Source organism: Balaenoptera borealis, assembly GCF_965194805.1.
Source record: "Balaenoptera borealis genome assembly, chromosome: 15".
NCBI lineage: Eukaryota > Metazoa > Chordata > Mammalia > Artiodactyla > Balaenopteridae > Balaenoptera > Balaenoptera borealis.
Genome location: NC_138871.1, coordinates 11516999 through 11535004, shown reverse-complemented (window position 1 = coordinate 11535004; position 18006 = coordinate 11516999). Strand labels below are relative to the sequence as shown.

Genomic DNA, 18006 nt, shown 5'->3' with positions numbered 1-18006 from the left:
TAGTAAATGTAACTCAGTTAGAAACTATTTAATACCCCAGGAAAATATCTACAAATCTAAGAGATTGATTTAGACAAACTGCCATCTTGAAGTCTTCTAAACTCTTATATCTTAAGATGTTAGAAAATCATAGACTCAAAACCTCATAAAATAATTCTTCCCTCCTTTTACACCAATAAGCATTTATCTTGATCCTGTTTTAAATGAGGATCCAGTTCCTTAAAACTTTACCCACAACTCAGTGCAGTCTTTCAATCTGCTCAATTTGTAATCATTTTAAAAAGTAACTTTCAGAGCTTCTTTTGAAATACATTTCTACTTTGTGAAAATAATAGCTCCAAGACATAAGCAAAAATATATTTTACCTCATCTGAATCCACTAATACTGGAAGAGCTCTGAAATAAAAGAAAAAAAAAAGTTGACAATGTTATTAAAAGGCCAGTGTATCTACAAAGCTGAATATAAGCATATCCCATGATCCACCAAGTCTCACTCCTGGAAGACAAAGTCAACAGAAATGAATACCTAGTGCTGCCAACAGACATGGAGAAGAATATTCATAGCAGTGTTGTTCTTAACAGGCTCCAAATAGGTAAACTGGAATACTATACAGCCCCCAAAAGAGGTATGAACTATTGAGGGATCAAATTTTAAAAACTGACCCAAGTAATCTACAGTTACAGACATCAGTACAGCAGTAGCTTTGGGAGAGTGGGGTCATGATTTGGGAGGAAAACAAGAACACGGTTTTTAGGGTATTAGTGATGTTCCAGTTTTTGATCTGGGTATCTGGGTGCAGGTTACATGAGTGTGCTTATATTAAAAATTTACTGAGTTGTATACTTATTTAGAATTTGTGCACTTTCCAGAATGGGTGCTATACTTCAAAAATTTCAGCTAAAAAATTAACTGAAATATGAAAATAATTATAACTTCAAAATGGAAACAACAAAAATCAGCAATTCTAGAGGCTAATATGTTGGAAGAACATCAGGACTAAACCATGATGAATGAATAATTCCAAACACAATGGGCATCCAATTATATCTTTGTTTTTTAAGCCCCTGGTTATTTTTTACATTGAATAGTTGGACAAATACCTTGACTAGTGATGTGCTATCTAATTTGAAAACCCACATGTCATGTACTTTTGTGAGAACTTAAGAGGGATGAATAGGCTTGACTGTAGTCATCATTTCACTATGTATATGTATATCAAATTATTATGTTGTACATCTTAAATAAACACAAATTTAATTAAAAGATATACCTATCTTTAAAAAGATGGATGAGTAAACATATTATGAAAGGTGGTATTTATGGTATCAAGTATTTGTTTAATCCTATGTCATTGTTACCATTGACTGGACACAAACCAGTGAAGGATACTGAAGAGAGAAAAAGTTATGCAACAGAGCCTTTGCTCGGGAAAGGCTATATGGATAAAAAGACAAATGTAGGGCTTCCCTGGTGGCGCAGTGGTTGAGAATCCGCCTGCCAATGCAGGGGACACGGGTTTGAGCCTGGTCTGGGAAGATCCCACATGCCGCGGAGCGGCTAGGCCCGTGAGCCACAACTACTGAGCCTGCGCGTCTGGAGCCTGTGCTCCGCAACAAGAGAGGCTGCGACAGTGAGAGGCCTGCGCACCGCGATGAAGAGTGGCCCCCGCCTGCCGCAACTAGAGAAAGCCCTCGCACAGAAACGAAGACCCAACACAGCCAAAAATAATAAATAAATTAAAAAAAAAAAAGACAAATGTAGAGCTTCGATGTGCAATGGAGCATGGAGAGGGAGAGCCCAAAGGAAGGGTCTGCATGCCAAGGTCACAACATGAAAGTCACATCAACGCACAATCCAGAGGATGCCACTAACAGTGCAGCCCACGGTGGAGACAGAAGAAAGAGAAGTCGGGGCCTCGCTAGATGTGAGGAAGGAGCCAACTTATATGGCTTGGAATACTACTATTAAGCGAAATCCAGACTGCTTTAGGGAAAGATGATCCAGAACCTTGGGGGCCCAGAAGACAGCCCATTGAGTGCTTAGCACCTCGTTTAGAGATGAACACTGCAATCTCCAAAATGGTTCCTTTTGTGAGGTAAATGACTATTTAAAACTTATTAAGATGGACTCAGTGCATTGAAGAGGAAGGAGAACTATGCTAAGCTGATCTTTTTGGTTTATCAGAGATACAGAAAAGCCATAATGAATACCAGACGAATATCACATAACACACTAGATCATATGGTTATTCATGATCTGTTTAGATTGTCCTATGACTTGCAAAATTTTTGGTCCATTTCTATTGATGTATAAAAAAGTGTTTACCTGTATATGAAGTCCAGTTTCTAAACTTGCCACATAGGGGCTTCCCTGGTGGCGCAGTGGTTGAGAATCTGCCTGCCAATGCAGGGGACACGGGTTCGAGCCCTGGTCTGGGAAGATCCCACATGCCGCAGAGCAGCTGGGCCCGTGAGCCACAATTACTGAGCCTGCGCGTCTGGAGCCTGTGCTCCCCAACAGGAGAGGCCGCGATAGTGAGAGGCCCGCGCACCGCGATGAAGAGTGGCCCCCGCTTGCCGCAACTGGAGAAAGCCCTCACACAGAAACGAAGACCCAACACAGCCATAAATAAATAAATAAATAAATAAATAAATTTAAAAAATAAATAAATAAATAAACTTGCCACATAAATTGCACATGAATTTTGGGTAGCATTGTGCTAAACTTCTTGTGTTAAAGTTTTCAGAATGGACACACAGGTTCCTAAGAACCTAAAATGCTGGAAGCTATCTTGGATTATACAATTCTACTCATTTCACATAAATGGTTCATGAGAACATAAAAGAAGACATTTTGCTCTTTTATATTCCAGAGGAATTTTTGTAATCAGGCAGACATTCTACTTACAGAAAGAAACTGTAGAGAGTAATGACTCTCTAAGACATAAGGAGAACTGCCCAGGAGCCTTATTGCTTTCCACCAAGAAGTGATGGCATAGTTTGGGGTTAGTCTACTTAGGTGATTTCCTTCTAAAGTACTCAGTATTGAATTTCCAAATCTGGAAGATAACGGTTGCCACCTAATCTGAATCTCTCCACACACCCTTGCTCAAAATTCCATGAAGTCCCTAAGGACTGCAAACAAAACCACACACAACTCACAGTCTTCAGCATAACCAGGAGAACACAGCAAACCTGAAATTATATGTAAACAGAGAAATAAATGCCAATACCAACAAATTCCCTGCTGTCACTGCAAGCTCATGAGAACTGAGTGTGGAGAAAGAGAGGTTTGAGAGCTTCTGTGAAAGAGTAGAGGGGAAGGAGGACTTAGACAAAGTATAGACAAACCTCTTCAAGAAAAATCAACACTAAGTTCCAAAATACTGACTATAGGCCAGTGACTTGGTAGTTCACAGTATCTGCTACAGGGAAGGGGCTTAAATTGAGTGGAACCAAAAGTAGCAGCCTTGAACAATCATGGTTTTCAGGGGAGAATCAGATACATGGAGGAGTGGTACCCTCAGAGCTATGGCAGTACCATGAATAAAAAGAAGGAAGTAAAAGGGGAAAATTAAAGATCTTATAGAAATAAAAGAAAAATAAGACACCACCAACCTCCCTCTCTCCATACCTCCATCCCATTGACATTTGCCATAAATAAAACTATAATTTATGCAACTGATGGAAGAAAGCACTCAAACTAAGAACTCTCACTACCAAATGCCTAGGAATAGGAAAAACAAACAAAACCAATTCCATATAATGGTGCAGGAAGAAAAATAGAAGGAAAATGAAAATCAAAATGTTTTACAGTAGAAGAAAGCTACAGCTATAACACAACACTCCAAATTAGATGAAATAAGTTAAAAAGAATATTTGGTGATATTAAGAACTACAATAAGAAATTTTAAAACCAAGAGCAAAAATGGATAAAAACTAAAGAGGAAGAAATTCAAAGAGTCCATTAAACTCTGGAAAAAAAAAAAAAAAAGACAAAATCATCCCAGCAATGAAGAAAAAAATTACAAGGCACCCAAGGCAGAACAAATTTAAATAAAAATTTAATATGTGGCAAGAAAACTAAGAAAATGAAAATGATATAAAGAAAGAAGTAAAAAGGATTACAGAGAAACTAGTAAAAAAAATGGAAGATAGCAGGTAAAGGTGGAAAGAAATCAGATGATTCCTCCCACAGAAACATTTATAAAACCTGGACAAACATATTAAAAATAAGTAGTTAAAGGCACTGGAAAATGACCAAAGGGAGTGGGGATATGAATCCAAGTAGCTCAACAAATTCCAAGAATACTCAAAAAGGAAACCATACCTAGGCACATCATACACACACGGTGGAAAGCCAAATGTAAAGAAAAAAATCTGAAAAGCGGCAAAAAATAAATGACTCGGTACACACATGAGGACAATACAACTAAAAACTGACTTCTCTTCAAAACAATAGAAACCAGAAGATATTGGAGGGATGTGTTGGAAGAGCTCAAATAAAAGTCAATCAAGATTTTTATATCCAGCAAAACCATCCTTTGAACAGGAGGGCAAACAAATACATTTCACATAAATAAAATTGAAAGAATTAGTTTCTAGCAGACTCATACTGTAAGAAACACTGAAGAAAGACCTACAGGAGAAGGTGATAACTCAGATATAAAGGAAGGAAAAAAGAAATAATAAATGCATGTAAAGGATATTTATACACCTATTTTCCTTTTATGACTATTAAAAGAAAAAAGTTTAATAGTGTACCATTAGTTTCATAATGTAAAGGCAGTTCTTACCTCACATGAATCTGATATGTGTGAATTTCAGTTACCACAGTTTAATTAAACAACACCAGTCCCTCAACAAGACAGTTCAAATTTCAGTTACTCAAAAGCACAATGAGATACCACTTCACAGCCACTAAGAGATCTAAAATCAAAAAGGTGAACAACTACAAGTGCTGGCAAGGATGTGGAGAAATCGGAAACCTCATACATTATTGATAGGATTATAAAATGGTTCAGCTCTTGGAAAACTGCTTGGCACTTCCTCAAGACGTTCAACATACAGTTACTATATGATCTAGCAATTCTAGGTATATACCCAAGAGAAAAGAAAAACCCAAGAGAAGGAGACAGTACTGAAGGCAGCCAAAAACAAAACAAAACAAAACCCACATAACATATGAAGGAACAGAGAAGAAGTACAGCGGACTTCTTTCTAAAACTATGAAAGCTGGAAAACATTCAAGTGACAATCTTTGAAGTGCTGAAAGAAAAAACAGTCAACTAGGAATTCTATACCCCGCAAAAACAGCTTCCCAAACAGCCAAAACAAAGACTTTTTCAGACAAATAAAACCTGACAGACTTATTACCAACATACTTGCACGACCAGAAACATAAAGGAAATTCTTCAGGCAAATGTAACATCATACTAGACAGAAACTGTCTAAAAAGGAGGTAAATGGGAGCAAGGAAAGGAACAAACAACACATGAAAACATCATATTTGGCTATCCTGTTGTCTACTGTGGAAACAGCTATCTGGAATTCGTGTGTCATATAGGACACTGATAAAGAAGAACCTGAATAGCTCCAAGTTCCCAGAGGGGCTTCCTCTGCACTCTAGTTTTCCTATGCTCATGTTTTTCCTCCAAAAGCTTCCCCACCGTACATGGCATCGTGGTTACACGTGTTTAAAAAAAAAAACGTTTGAACTCTTCTATATTATAAAGTTAAAACAAAATGATTCTGATCCTGATAAACTTACATAAGAAAATGTTGGAGTTGGTTATAGGGCAGGAGTATTAATAGAGTTGTTGTACAGTGAAAAAGGAAGGAGAAAGACAGACCAAGGCAGGGCTGTGTTTTCTTTGCATTTCGATATGAAGTTAATCAGTCATACACTAGTGATGGGGGCCTATAAAAACATACAGAGGTGAGAGTTTTGAAAAGCACATAACAAAGCATGAAAATTATCCCTTTATACTACAGCCTAAATTTTAGATTCAAACTTTAGCAGAGGATATTTACACATCTGTGAATGAAGAGGGAATATTTTCCTCCACCCACTTCAAATCTTCATCCTGTAGAAATAAATATTTACATATTAGCTTTTGCTTAATAATGCCTGAAAGCAGAATTTTTAAATAGAATGTATATATAATTTAAGCATTTAAATTCAAATGCATGACATTCTTTTAACTTCTACATAGCCTAAGAAGTTGACACTTATGCCACACGAAAATTATGCCAGTATTTTCTTAAACAGTCAAACGAACACTTGGATTTTGGATTTTTGTACTTCTTTGGTTTTGGTTAGATGCACAGGTGTTATTTTTTTGTCTTGAAAAACCACAGTAAAAATACAAAGAGTTGATTTATAAGATAGAAAACAGCATGGATATTGATTTGTATTAAATTTTTGCTTCCAGCATTCAGTATGCCTCCTAATCTGTTCACTTTATATCATGAGTTTATAATTTTTCAACAGAAAAAGATGATGGTACAGATATTTACAAAAGCCTATTTATTTCAGTCACTTGTGTTTAATGCTCCTGTTTCTGTAGGAGAAAAGAAAAGCAGGTCAATTGGGGTATCTAAATTTTTTTTTTCAACAGAAACTTGCTTATAGTTACCTCGCTGGGAGTAAGAAAAATAAAAGGTATATTGAATATTTTGGTTTATAATGTAAAATAAATCAAAATGGCTACATGGAATCCTCTGGTTCTAGCATTAATTATATCTTGCTCACTTACAGAGAGAGAGAAAGCAACTGAGCCAGTACTAATAGGAACCCCAATTCTCTGAGTGAATCTTGGGTAGAAATGAGTCAATCAAGGAGAGACAAGGTCTCCGACCTCTGATCAAGAGCTGACTACACGGGACTTCCCTGGTGGCGCAGTGGTTAAGAATCTGCCTGCCAATGCAGGGGACACGGGTTCGAGCCCTGGTCCGGGAAGATCCCACATGCCGCAGAGCAACTAAGCCTGTGAGCCACAACTACAGAGCCTGTGCTCTAGGGCCTGTGAGCCACAACTACTGAGCCCACGTGCCACAACTACTGAAGCCCGTGCGCCTAGAGCCTGTGCTTTGCAACAAAAGAAGCCACTGCAATGAGAAGCCCGTGCACCACAATGAAGAGTAGCCCCCGCTCAGCACAACTAGAGAAAGCCCGCGCGCAGCAACAAAGACCCAATGCAGCCAAAAATAATTTAATTAATTAATTAAAAAATAAAATAAAATAATTATCTAAAAAAAAAAGAGCTGACTACACTATTTAGAGAAATGAAAACATTTTCCCTTGCTATATGTGCAAATACTGAGCTTTAAAATAAACTGAAACATATCCCTAAAATAAGAGGAAAATCTCTTAGCAAGCTGAAAGTTTAATAGTTCTAACACCAGATAATTAAAACTGTGGAACTTTTTAAAGTTTAGTTAAATTACCATAAAACTACTCAAAGAACACATTTTAAAGAATTATTAATTACCAAAAATAAGGATTAGAGAATTTACCAAATCCAACAAATGAAACTGTTTCATACACCATCCATCCTGTCAGAACTTAGGTACGTACATAAATTTTTACACCTTATTAACCACAACACATGTAACTGTAAGAAAGCCAAATATAAAACTGTATGATAGGCATTTCCATTTTGTTTAATTACTTTCATAATTACCACTTTTATGCACAAATAATATGCATAAAATATTTAAAAACTCATCTCTACCCAATATTTTACCGTTTATTCAAGTTTACATGGTTTAAAAGTCCCTTTCCAACAGACAACAAATGTTATCTGAAATGACTTCAAAAATCACATAAAAGTGCTGAAAAATTAACACAAACTTTCACTATAACGAAGCTTCTCAATCTTTAATGTGCATGCGAATCATCTACGGAATTCTGTTAAAAAGCAGATTTAGATTCGGTAGATCTGGTGTAGGCCTGAAATTCTGTGTTTCTAACAAGTTCCCAGGTGAGGTTTGTGCCGCTGGTCCAATGACAGCACATGAAAAGTGAGGGTTTACAGCAGTACAGTTGGCAGACTTAACTAGCATCACTACTTGGTAACATTTATTTTCATACAGAAAAACCTAGCAAAAAGTGTTCTCCTGAAGGTCAATGAATGTGACACTCATATAGATTTCTAAAGTATTAAAGACTGAGACTCTATTAAATATATACTATACTCACAAAATTATCAGAAGTAGCAGGTTTAGCTGTTCCATTGGAAACCGTTTTTGAGACTCTTAATTTTATTCCTTCAGCTGTAATGAGAAACATTATAGAAATTCATAAAATTATAAAATAATAATATTTTCCTTTGTAGCTTCACATTTAATAACCCTATAAAGAGAGTTAATAGTGGAAGCTTTGGGCTGGGTGCTGGCTTTAATATACCATTTGGGAATGTAGGAGGGACAGAAAAAGTTAAAAACGTCATAACTGATTACAAAAACAACCAGGCTCTCAAGTTGCTAGTCTGAATTCCAGTTTTAGAGGCATTTAAATAAACAAGCAAACGTACATACATCTATGCACACAGTAGATAGTTTCAGTACATTTTAAAGTTCATGGATTTAAAAATCTACAGGATTTATGATATATTTAAGAATAAAACACACCTGTGGCCATGCTTTCACTTCTCTAATGTATAAATTTTTAGAATGTGTTTATGGTATAAATAAAATAGGGAAGAAAAAGATTTTCTTTGTATTTGACCAAGGCTCTTCTTTATGCCAGCAAGGTGTAGCAGAGGAGAGGTTAAGCACATGAGTCCTGAAACTAGATGGCCTCACTTGGAGTTCTGGCTCTATCTATGTAACCTCGGGCGAAGCAATCAACTTTCTGTGACTCAATGTCCCTGCCTATAAAATGGAATAATAATAATGTCTACCTCAGAGAATTCTGACGAGCATTAAACAAATTAGCATATATAAGGTACCTGAAACATAATGTCTATGTCCAATAAGTATTCACTTTTGTTACTACAATAATTTGCAAAATGTGCTTCTCTATAAACTAGGACAGTTGGTACAATATGATAAGATCAAGTGCATAAGTGGATATAATGAATGAAAATGAGGTTGCTCAATCTGAAAATGTTTCCATGGGGCATCTGAAACCTCAACATTTGGGATCCTTCTCTTAAAGGCGTAATACACTGATTTTTTTTTTAACTGAAGTATAATATATAAAATAAAATACACAAACTTTTAAGTGTACAGTCTGAAGAGATTTTTATCAACTTGTGTAACTACCATCCCAATCAAGACATTTAACATTTTTATCATCACAGAGGATTCTTTTTTTTCGTTTAATATTTTATTTCTTTCTTTCTTTATTTGGGTCTTAGTTGTGGTATACAAACTCTTAGTTGCAGCACGCATGTGGGATCTAGTTCCCTGACCAGGGCTCGAACCCGTGTCCCCTGCATTGGCAGGCAGATTCTCAACCACTGCGCCACCAGGGAAGCCCAGCTGTAGAGTTTTTTCATACTATTCTGTAATTTGTTTGCTAAGTGGGTTTCTTTTTTAAAAAATCATGAATAGGTGAATTCTGTGATATGTCTTTCTGTACCTACTGAGATAATTATGTCATTTTTCTTCCTTACTCTTCAGATGAATTACAGCGATTGATTTTCAAATGTTGAAACAGCCTTGCAACCCTGGGATAAAGTTCACTTGACCATGATGGTCTTGCATTGTTCTTCTAGATTTTATTTACTAAAAATAAAATAAGAGTGGTATGTGGGATCTTAGTTCCCTGACCAGGGATCGAACCTGTTTCCCCTGCAGTGGAAGCATGGAGTGTTAACCACTGGATTGCCAGGGAAGTCCGTTTAAAGGAATTTTATGTCTCTACTCATGAGTGATATTGGTCTGTAACTTTCTTTTTTTTGTCTTTGTCAGATTTTGGTATCTGAGTTGTGCTGGCCTTATAAAACAAGTTGGGAAGTATTCCCACCTCCTCTATATTCTTTTTTTAACATCTTTATTGGAGTATAATTACTTTACAATGGTGTGTTAGTTTCTGCTTTACAACAAAGTGAATCAGTTATACATATACATATGTCCCCATATCTCTTCCCTCTTGCGCCTCCCTCCCTCCCACCCTCCCTATCCCACCCCTCTAGGTGTTCACAAGGCACCGAGCTGATCTCCCTGTGCTACGCGGCTGCTTCCCACTAGCTATCTACTTTACTTTTGGTAGTGTATATATGTCCATGCCACTCTCTCACTTTGTCCCAGCTTACCCTTCCCCCTCCCTGTATCCTCAAGTCCATTCTCTAGTAGGTCTGTGTCTTTATTCCTGTCTTGCCCCTAGGTTCTTCATGACCTTTTTTTTTTTTTTGATTCCATATATATGTGTTAGCATACGGTATTTGTTTTTCTCTTTCTGACTTACTTCACTCTGTATGACAGACTCTAGGTCCATCCACCTCCCTACAAATAACTCAATTTTGTTTCCTTTTATGGCTGAGTAATATTCCATTGTATATATGTGCCACATCTTCTTTATCCATTCATCTGTTGATGGATACTTAGGTTGCTTCCATGTCCTGGCTACTGTAAATAGAGCTGCAATAAACACTTTGGTACATGACTCTTTCTGAATTACAGTTTTCTCAGGGTATATGCCCAGTAGTGGGATTGCTGGGTTGTATGGTAGTTCTATTTTTAGTTTTTTAAGGAACCTCCATACTGTTCTCCATAGTGGCTGTATCAATTTACATTCCCACCAACAGTGCAAGAGGGTTCCCTTTTCTCCACACCCTCTCCAGCATTTATTGTTTGTAGATTTTTTGATGATGGCCATTCTGACCGGTGTGAGATGATATCTCATTGTAGTTTTGATTTGCATTTCTGTAATGATTAATGATGTTGAGCATTCTTTCATGTGTTTGTATATCTGTATATCTTCTTTGAAGAAATGTCTATTTAGGTCTTCTGCCCATTTTTGAATTGGCTTGTTTGTTTTTTTGATATTGAGCTGCATGAGCTGCTTGTAAATTTTGGAGATTAATTCTTTGTCAGTTGCTTCATTTGTAAATATTTTCTCCCATTCTGTCACCTCCTCTATATTCTAAAGAGTTGTGTAAGATTAGAATATTTCTTCCTTAAGTATTTGAAAGCATTCACTAGTGAAGCCAGCCATTTGGGTCTGGCACTTTATGGGAAGATTTTAAATTTCAAACCCAATTTCTTTAATAAATATATGGCTATTCCAATTAGTGGCATAGGGTTAGAATTAAGATTAGGATAGTTTCTTAAGTGTATTTTTCAAGGAATTTGTTCATTTTATCCAAATGCCCAATTTGTTCATAATATCCCCTTACTTACCCTTTCTTACTGTAGTAATGTCCTCCCTATCTTTCCAATGTTGGAAATTTGCCTTGCTATATTTTATTTCTGGTTTAGATTACCTAGAGGTTAATCTATTTTTATTAATCTTTTCAAAGAAACTGCTTTTGGCTTTGCTGATTTTCTCTATTTCCCCCTGTTTTCTATTTCATTGATGTAGACACAACTTTATTATATCCTTCCTTCTAATTACCCCAGGTTTAATTTGCCATTCTTTTTCTAGCTTCTCAAGATGGAAACATATTATCAATATGTTTTCTTGGTAATATAGGCATTTAAAGCTATTAATTTTCCTCTAAGAATTGGTTTAGCTGCATCCTGTAAAATGTGGCCTGTTATGCTTTTATTATCATTAGCATGAAATATTTTCTAATATTCCTTCAATCCACGAGTTACTTAGAAATTATTGCTTAATTTCTAAACATCTGATTATTTTGTAGATATCTTACTGCTGTGCATCTAATTTAACCATTGTGATCATAAACATACTCTATATGATTACAATCCATTGAAATATATGGAGACATTTTTAATGGCCACACATATGGTCTATCTTATTCAACATAGACTTGAAGAACATTTATTCTTTGGTTGCTAAATGCAATGTTCTATAAATATCAATCAAGTCAATTAGGTTGATGGTTTTATTCAACTCTAACTGTAACATCTGGGCCACCTCCAGATTGCTCTTACTGATTTTTCCCTCAACTATGGATCACAGCTTCCAGTTTCATCCCATGTCTAGTAATTTATCATTGTATACTGGACACTGAGAATGGTATCTTATAGACTGGATTCTCTTATCTTCCTCTGGGAAGTGTTGTGTTTTGTTCTAGCAGGCAATTCAAATTATTGCTAGATCACTCTGATCTTTTGGGGATATGCTTTTAGATTTTATTAGGGTTTATTTCAGTTTAGCTTTAGTCCTAGGGTAAATTTCAGTGGTCCTAGACTGTGGTCTTTACTTCTAAGGAGTGGCCATTCTGGGGTTTTAATGGAAAGCCCAAGGGGTTTACCCAAGCACTTTTAACTTGCTGAGATTTGAATTTCAAACTCTGCAGTGGCAGCTGCTGAAATTTCTGTTCCACTTCTTAGCCTAATAGCTATTGTTTTCCCCCTGGCCTCTTGGAGTCTCACTTTGCACATACCCAGTTCAGGTATCAGATAAGACTAGAGAGACTTTATAGACTTTCGAATTTCCCCCTTTGTGGCTCTCTCTTTTCTGGATTTCTTCCATCAATCTCCAGACATTCTTACAGCCCCAAATTTCACTCTCCAATTCCTTGCATCAGTAAAATTACACCTATCTGCTTGTGCTCTAGCCACTGTACTGTCTCATTAACTGGGCATGAACTCTTCTTTCATGGTTCTCTTCTTTCAACAGTGAAATCTCCTCCAGTTTCTGCCTGCTTTTCTTTGCTCTCCAGTGCCTCCAATAGTTAATTAAAAAAAAAAATCTGTCCAGAGTTTATTCTAGCTATCAGCAGGAAGATTAGCCCCAAACAATTCATTCCATCATTATTGGAGCCAGAACCAACACACTGAATTTTAATAACTCTGCTGTGAATAAGTTTTGCAGATTTCTTTTCTTAATAGAAAAGTCAGAAAAACATGAAAGAATTAGTTGTAGGTGATAATCTGATGAGAGGAGGTAAAAGGAAGTGTGGACACCGAAGACACACTGATTATGTTGCAAATTTTGCTGACTGGTTAGATTATAAAATTTTCACAGTAGAGAAACAAAAAAAATCGTGAAAAAGAATGTTACTAATAAGAGAAACCAAAGTAAGAGGGAAGAATGGACTAAAGATAAAATTACTCTTTACACCTGAGTTACATACTTATGTTGCCTTAACAAATGCTTTAATTACAGTGTTTTGGTAAAATTAATAAAATGATAAGACGCTTATGTATAAATTAATAGAAAGATGAAAACTAAAGCACTAAAACCATAATTAGAAATGCTTTGGGCATGACCGGGAAATTACAGATGTGCACAATTTTCAAGAGCAAGAAGAGGTGATACAAAGAAATTTAGCAATCATCATTAAGAAGATGAATATTATTTAGGAGCTAAGCACAATATATACCAAATCACTCTTGTGGAAAACAGTGCACCTACTTCAATACTTAGACTTTAAGAGCAAACATGTAACAAAAGCTCAAACTACTTTAGCAATCTTGAAAATTTCATTACTGACTTCTCTTCTGTGACTGTCTACCATAATAGAGGTTTCTGCAGATATAGTTTTAAAAATATTTTACAGGAAAAAAAGTGTATCTGATCTTGCATCACAGGTAGAGGTACAATATTTCTTTGTTACAATATATACAGTGGTCATTTAATAAGAAAATATGTCACTCACTTAAATTTTCAGATGTTACCATGAATTCTTCAATTTCATCATCAGAATCATCTATTAAGGGCATGAAGGCATATCTAAATCAAAAACAAGGAGTAGTTTTACTAGTGTGTTGAAACCTGTTCAACTTTCAGTTTACATCTAAAAGAGTCAGTACACACTTTAAAAAATATATACACTTAAAAAGTTTCCCATAAATTGAAATGATAAAAATTTAATTATTTTACTCTCAAATCAGCAAAGGTTACTGTGAAGAAACTGTGAAACTGGGGTTCCCAAACCCGTTGGTAAAAGCATAAATGGATCAAATTTCTCTGGAAGCAACTTTGAAATATCGAATGCTCAGGGAAGGGAATTTTCTGCTGTACTTTTTTCTCCATGTCAGGTTTACCTCCCTGCCCACTATTTTTACTTATCCCCTAACGAAAAGAAATTGCTAACCTGATTGGTGAAAATAAAGCACACCAATCGAGCCACATTTACTAGGTCCAACAGCATTCAAAAAGCACTGCTGATTTAAAAAAAAAAAAAAGCATTGCTGATAATAGCAAAAAAACTAGAAACTAAGTGTCTAATAATTAGGGACTGCTTTTATAAATTATGCTACAATCATATGGAATGCCAGATAGCCATTAAACGTAATATGGTAGGTCTATACAAGATGATAAGGAAAGACACATTTTAAACAAAGAAAGTGCAGAATAGTGTATATATGTATGTATTATCATTGTTGTATAATTTTTTAATCTTTTTTTAATCAAAAAATTTTCTATTGAAGTATAGTTGATTTGCATGTTGTTGTATAATTTTAAAGAGAGAGAGAAACACACACACTAGTATATATTTTTCCATTTTTTCCTAGAAGGAAGAAACTTAACAGTGCTTTCCTTGGGGAAGAGGAATGAGGCAAGGGAAGCTGTGGGGCTTCCTGTCACATGTAGTCTAAAGTACAAGTTTCTAAATTTCGCATTCAAGCTCTTTACGATTTTTCTCTCACTTTTCCTTTCCAGCTTTATGTCCCACCAATGTAAGAGTAGTAACCAAACCGCATGGCTTGTTGGTCTCCAAAGTATGCCATGTCTGTTCCCGCTACCCCTAGAAAACCTGCACTCTTTCCCAGGTCAGCCATTCACTGTCCTACTCCTTTCCTGAAGGTGTAACATAAATGCTGCCTTTTCATGGACACCTCTTCCACCTTCCTGCTGGGCTTATATATCTCTTATTTCACTGTCTTGCTTTTGTTACATTTGTCTCCCCACTTGACTGTATGTACACTCTTTAACAGCAAGGACTACCTCTCCAGTTTCTATAAATGCTGTTTTAACATTGTAGCAGGTGATGAGCAAATCCTTGCCAAATTTGAACTTTCCTATGTTAGGTACCTCTGATTATTTGCTGATGGTCTCCACAAAAACATTATTACAATAAGGATAAGGGAAAAAAGGAAGCTCCAAAACGCATCATCAACCCAGCGTTCCATCCAATCCTATAATAAGGACAATTCAAACAGGAAAAGTTAATTTTCTGATAAACATACAGATTTCCCATTCAAATAGTATATAATGACAAATACTAATGAAATCTTTCCAACCAGTAAGTCTTCCAAATGAATAAGCACACGTTTTTCCGAGAAACATAAAAACTAAGAAATGCTATCTCTATAAAATCATTATGCTTACTTCAGTGATATTAATGCTTACTTCAGCCTTATAACCAATACAACGAATAAAATCCTAACAAATTATATAGTATCATAAAAAGAATTAGAGGGACTTCCCTGTTGGCACAGTGGTTAAGAATCTGCCTGCCAATGCAGGGGACACAGGTTCAAGTCCCGGTCCGGGAAGATCCCACATGCCGCGGAGCAACTAAGCCCATGCGCCACAACTACTGAGCCTGTGCTCTAGAGCCTGCGAACCACAACTACTGAGCCCATGTGCCACAACTACTGAAGCCCACGCACCTAGAGCCCGTGCTCCACAACAAGAGAAGCCACCGCAATGAGAAGCCCGCGCACCGCAACGAAGAGTAGCGCCCGCTCTCTGCAACTAGAGAAAGCCTGCACACAGCAACAAAGACCCAACACAGCCAAAAATAAATAAATAAGTTAAAAAAAGAAAAGAATTAGAGTTTAAAAGGGCTTCAGAAGTCAATTAATTTATTTTCTAGACAAGAACAGTTTCTTCTCTCACTAAATTATCCCTACAGCAGCAGAAGTCCAGGGTTTTCAGAGGGCTCCTTATAATTATTTATATAGAACTAGAGACTATTTCCAAATCAAGAAACCCCCAAGAGGGCCTTTTATATTTTAAGTCTGAGAAATGTGTCTTCTTCTAACTAGAGAATCCATGGAGGGTATCTCCTGAATGTTCATAATGAGTATACCATCCTAGAAACATGTCAGGCTTAAGGTTTACAGTCCTAAGTACAAAACAACCCAATTACACTGTGTGCTGGAAGAAAAAGATTTCCTATTACCTTAAATTATACAGGGGGAGGATTCCTTTTCAAAATATACCAAAAGAAGTTGAGAAAAGGGCATAGTTGGAAAAGGAGATTTAAGAGGAACTTTTTCAGACATTTAAAGAAGGCAAGTGTTTTTATAATTCTATACAAAATAATTCCAAGTAAACAGAAGATCTCCACTAAAATTATCTCTGTCTACAAACACAAAATTCTTCAAACTTACACAAAATAAAATAGAATAATTAAAAATGCGAAGTGTTTCAATAGGAAGGTTATACTTACTGACTGACATTTTGCAATTCTAAATGTCTTAGTTGTCCACACCATAAACACTAGAGATGCTGAAACACACCAAAAAAAGTCAACCTCTGAAAGAATATGCAATAGTAAAATAATGTATTTTAAAAGAAAAGTTAGACAGCTTACCCATTATGGCAAAGATCAGGGTATTTGTAAAGTGCCTGTACAGAGAAAATTTCACTGTGTTCTTTCTTAGCCTTAGAGTCTTCATTGTTTGTGCCAAACTTATAAAAATGTGAAAAAAGTTAAGGAAAAAATTTTCAATAGTAATATACAGTTAAGATAAAAAACAAAATAAGAATCTTCTGCTACATTTCCAAAATTAGTACTGCTATATAGAATTCCTATAATTTAAAACTAATAAAAACAACAGAAAATGTTGTCTTGTCCAATATTGTATAATCATGATACCAATTTCATCACAGATATTGTTTTACGATATACCACTGTCTGAACTAAGTAAACAAACTTCAAGGAAAAAAAAAACATAAGCAAGAAGACCTATGATGTGCTCCTTCAATGCCAAGTTCTTGAAACAGAGACCAGAGCAGGACACACACTAAATGGGGCCAAGTCCCCCTTAGGCCAGACACTCTTTACAGATCCCATCATGACATGCCATTTGGCTTGTGCTTTTCTGTCTGTTTCTTATTTTGTTGTTTCTGGTCTAGTCTCATTTTATCCTCCGAATGACCATAATTAAGAAGTTGCATCATCTGTCAATTCCATTTTATAAATTTAAACTGAAATATGTCAAGTAACACAAATCTGGACTTAGGTAAAGAGAGACTTTATTGAAGAGATTATTGCAATAGGGAGAATGTTCCGACTGTAAGATCCGAGAGAGTCCCAAAGGTCAGGCAGGGAAGGGCTTTGCTTTTATAGGGAGGAGTAAACAGGTCTCGAGAGCAGCAGGTGTGAGAAGTGGGTGGCCTGACGGGGCAGTTGCTCAGAGAACGACTTTCCTTGAAGTCTGCGGGTTTTCAGGAGGGGCCATGAAGGAGGGCTGCGGGTGGATGAAAGCTCGGGGACCTGGGGGAAGGAGAAGGCTTAGTTTGGTCCAGTCTGGTATTTTGTCCAGATTGGTCAGTGGGTACATAGGTCTGTGTCTGGCCCTGTCATAAGTAAACATGGGGGCACCTGGGAGTCTCATCGAAGTCCTATGGGGAAAGGCATCTGTTTGTATTGATAGTAAGCCTTTTCCCGGAACCTGAAAGGGTGGAGGCTGTCTCAACCACGGCTGTTCCAGGAGCACAGGGCTCAGGTAAAGTACGACACTGTCAGGTATGAAGAAGCAGAAAGAGGCTTGTGCACGGGCTCCTCAGCTGTGCAGCTGTGCTCAAGCCAGAGCTCTGTAAACGGGAGCTGCTTCCTCTGCAGCACCTGCCAAGCCCCGTTCAGGGACCACACTCTGAACACACACAACAGAGCTGAGCAAAGGAATGGAAGTGGCACAGTTTGCACTTAGGCCTCCTATTTAAATTCCAAATACTTCATTCATCGA

General features: G+C 36.7%; 2 protein-coding genes across 4 annotated transcripts in view; one reads left to right on the top strand and one right to left on the bottom strand.

Moving 5' to 3' along the window:
* The window catches only part of ZC3H8 (zinc finger CCCH-type containing 8), a 198893-nt gene that overhangs the window by 112928 nt on the left and 67959 nt on the right, over nt 1-18006 (top strand). The gene's annotated exons all lie outside the window — the stretch shown is intronic.
* Nucleotides 1-18006, bottom strand: part of TMEM87B (transmembrane protein 87B) — a 48195-nt gene that overhangs the window by 4006 nt on the left and 26183 nt on the right. For 2 of the 3 annotated variants that reach the window (XM_082357864.1, XM_082357865.1), the window contains 7 exons: nt 16629-16738; nt 16485-16543; nt 15119-15222; nt 13740-13813; nt 8204-8277; nt 6034-6086; nt 366-396 (listed from right to left, as the gene is read on the bottom strand). In XM_082357864.1, the coding sequence (XP_082213990.1) occupies nt 366-396; nt 6034-6086; nt 8204-8277; nt 13740-13813; nt 15119-15222; nt 16485-16543; nt 16629-16738 (505 nt within the window). The remainder of the gene's footprint in view (nt 1-365; nt 397-6033; nt 6087-8203; nt 8278-13739; nt 13814-15118; nt 15223-16484; nt 16544-16628; nt 16739-18006) is intronic. The other variant, XM_082357866.1, reaches the window with a different exon arrangement.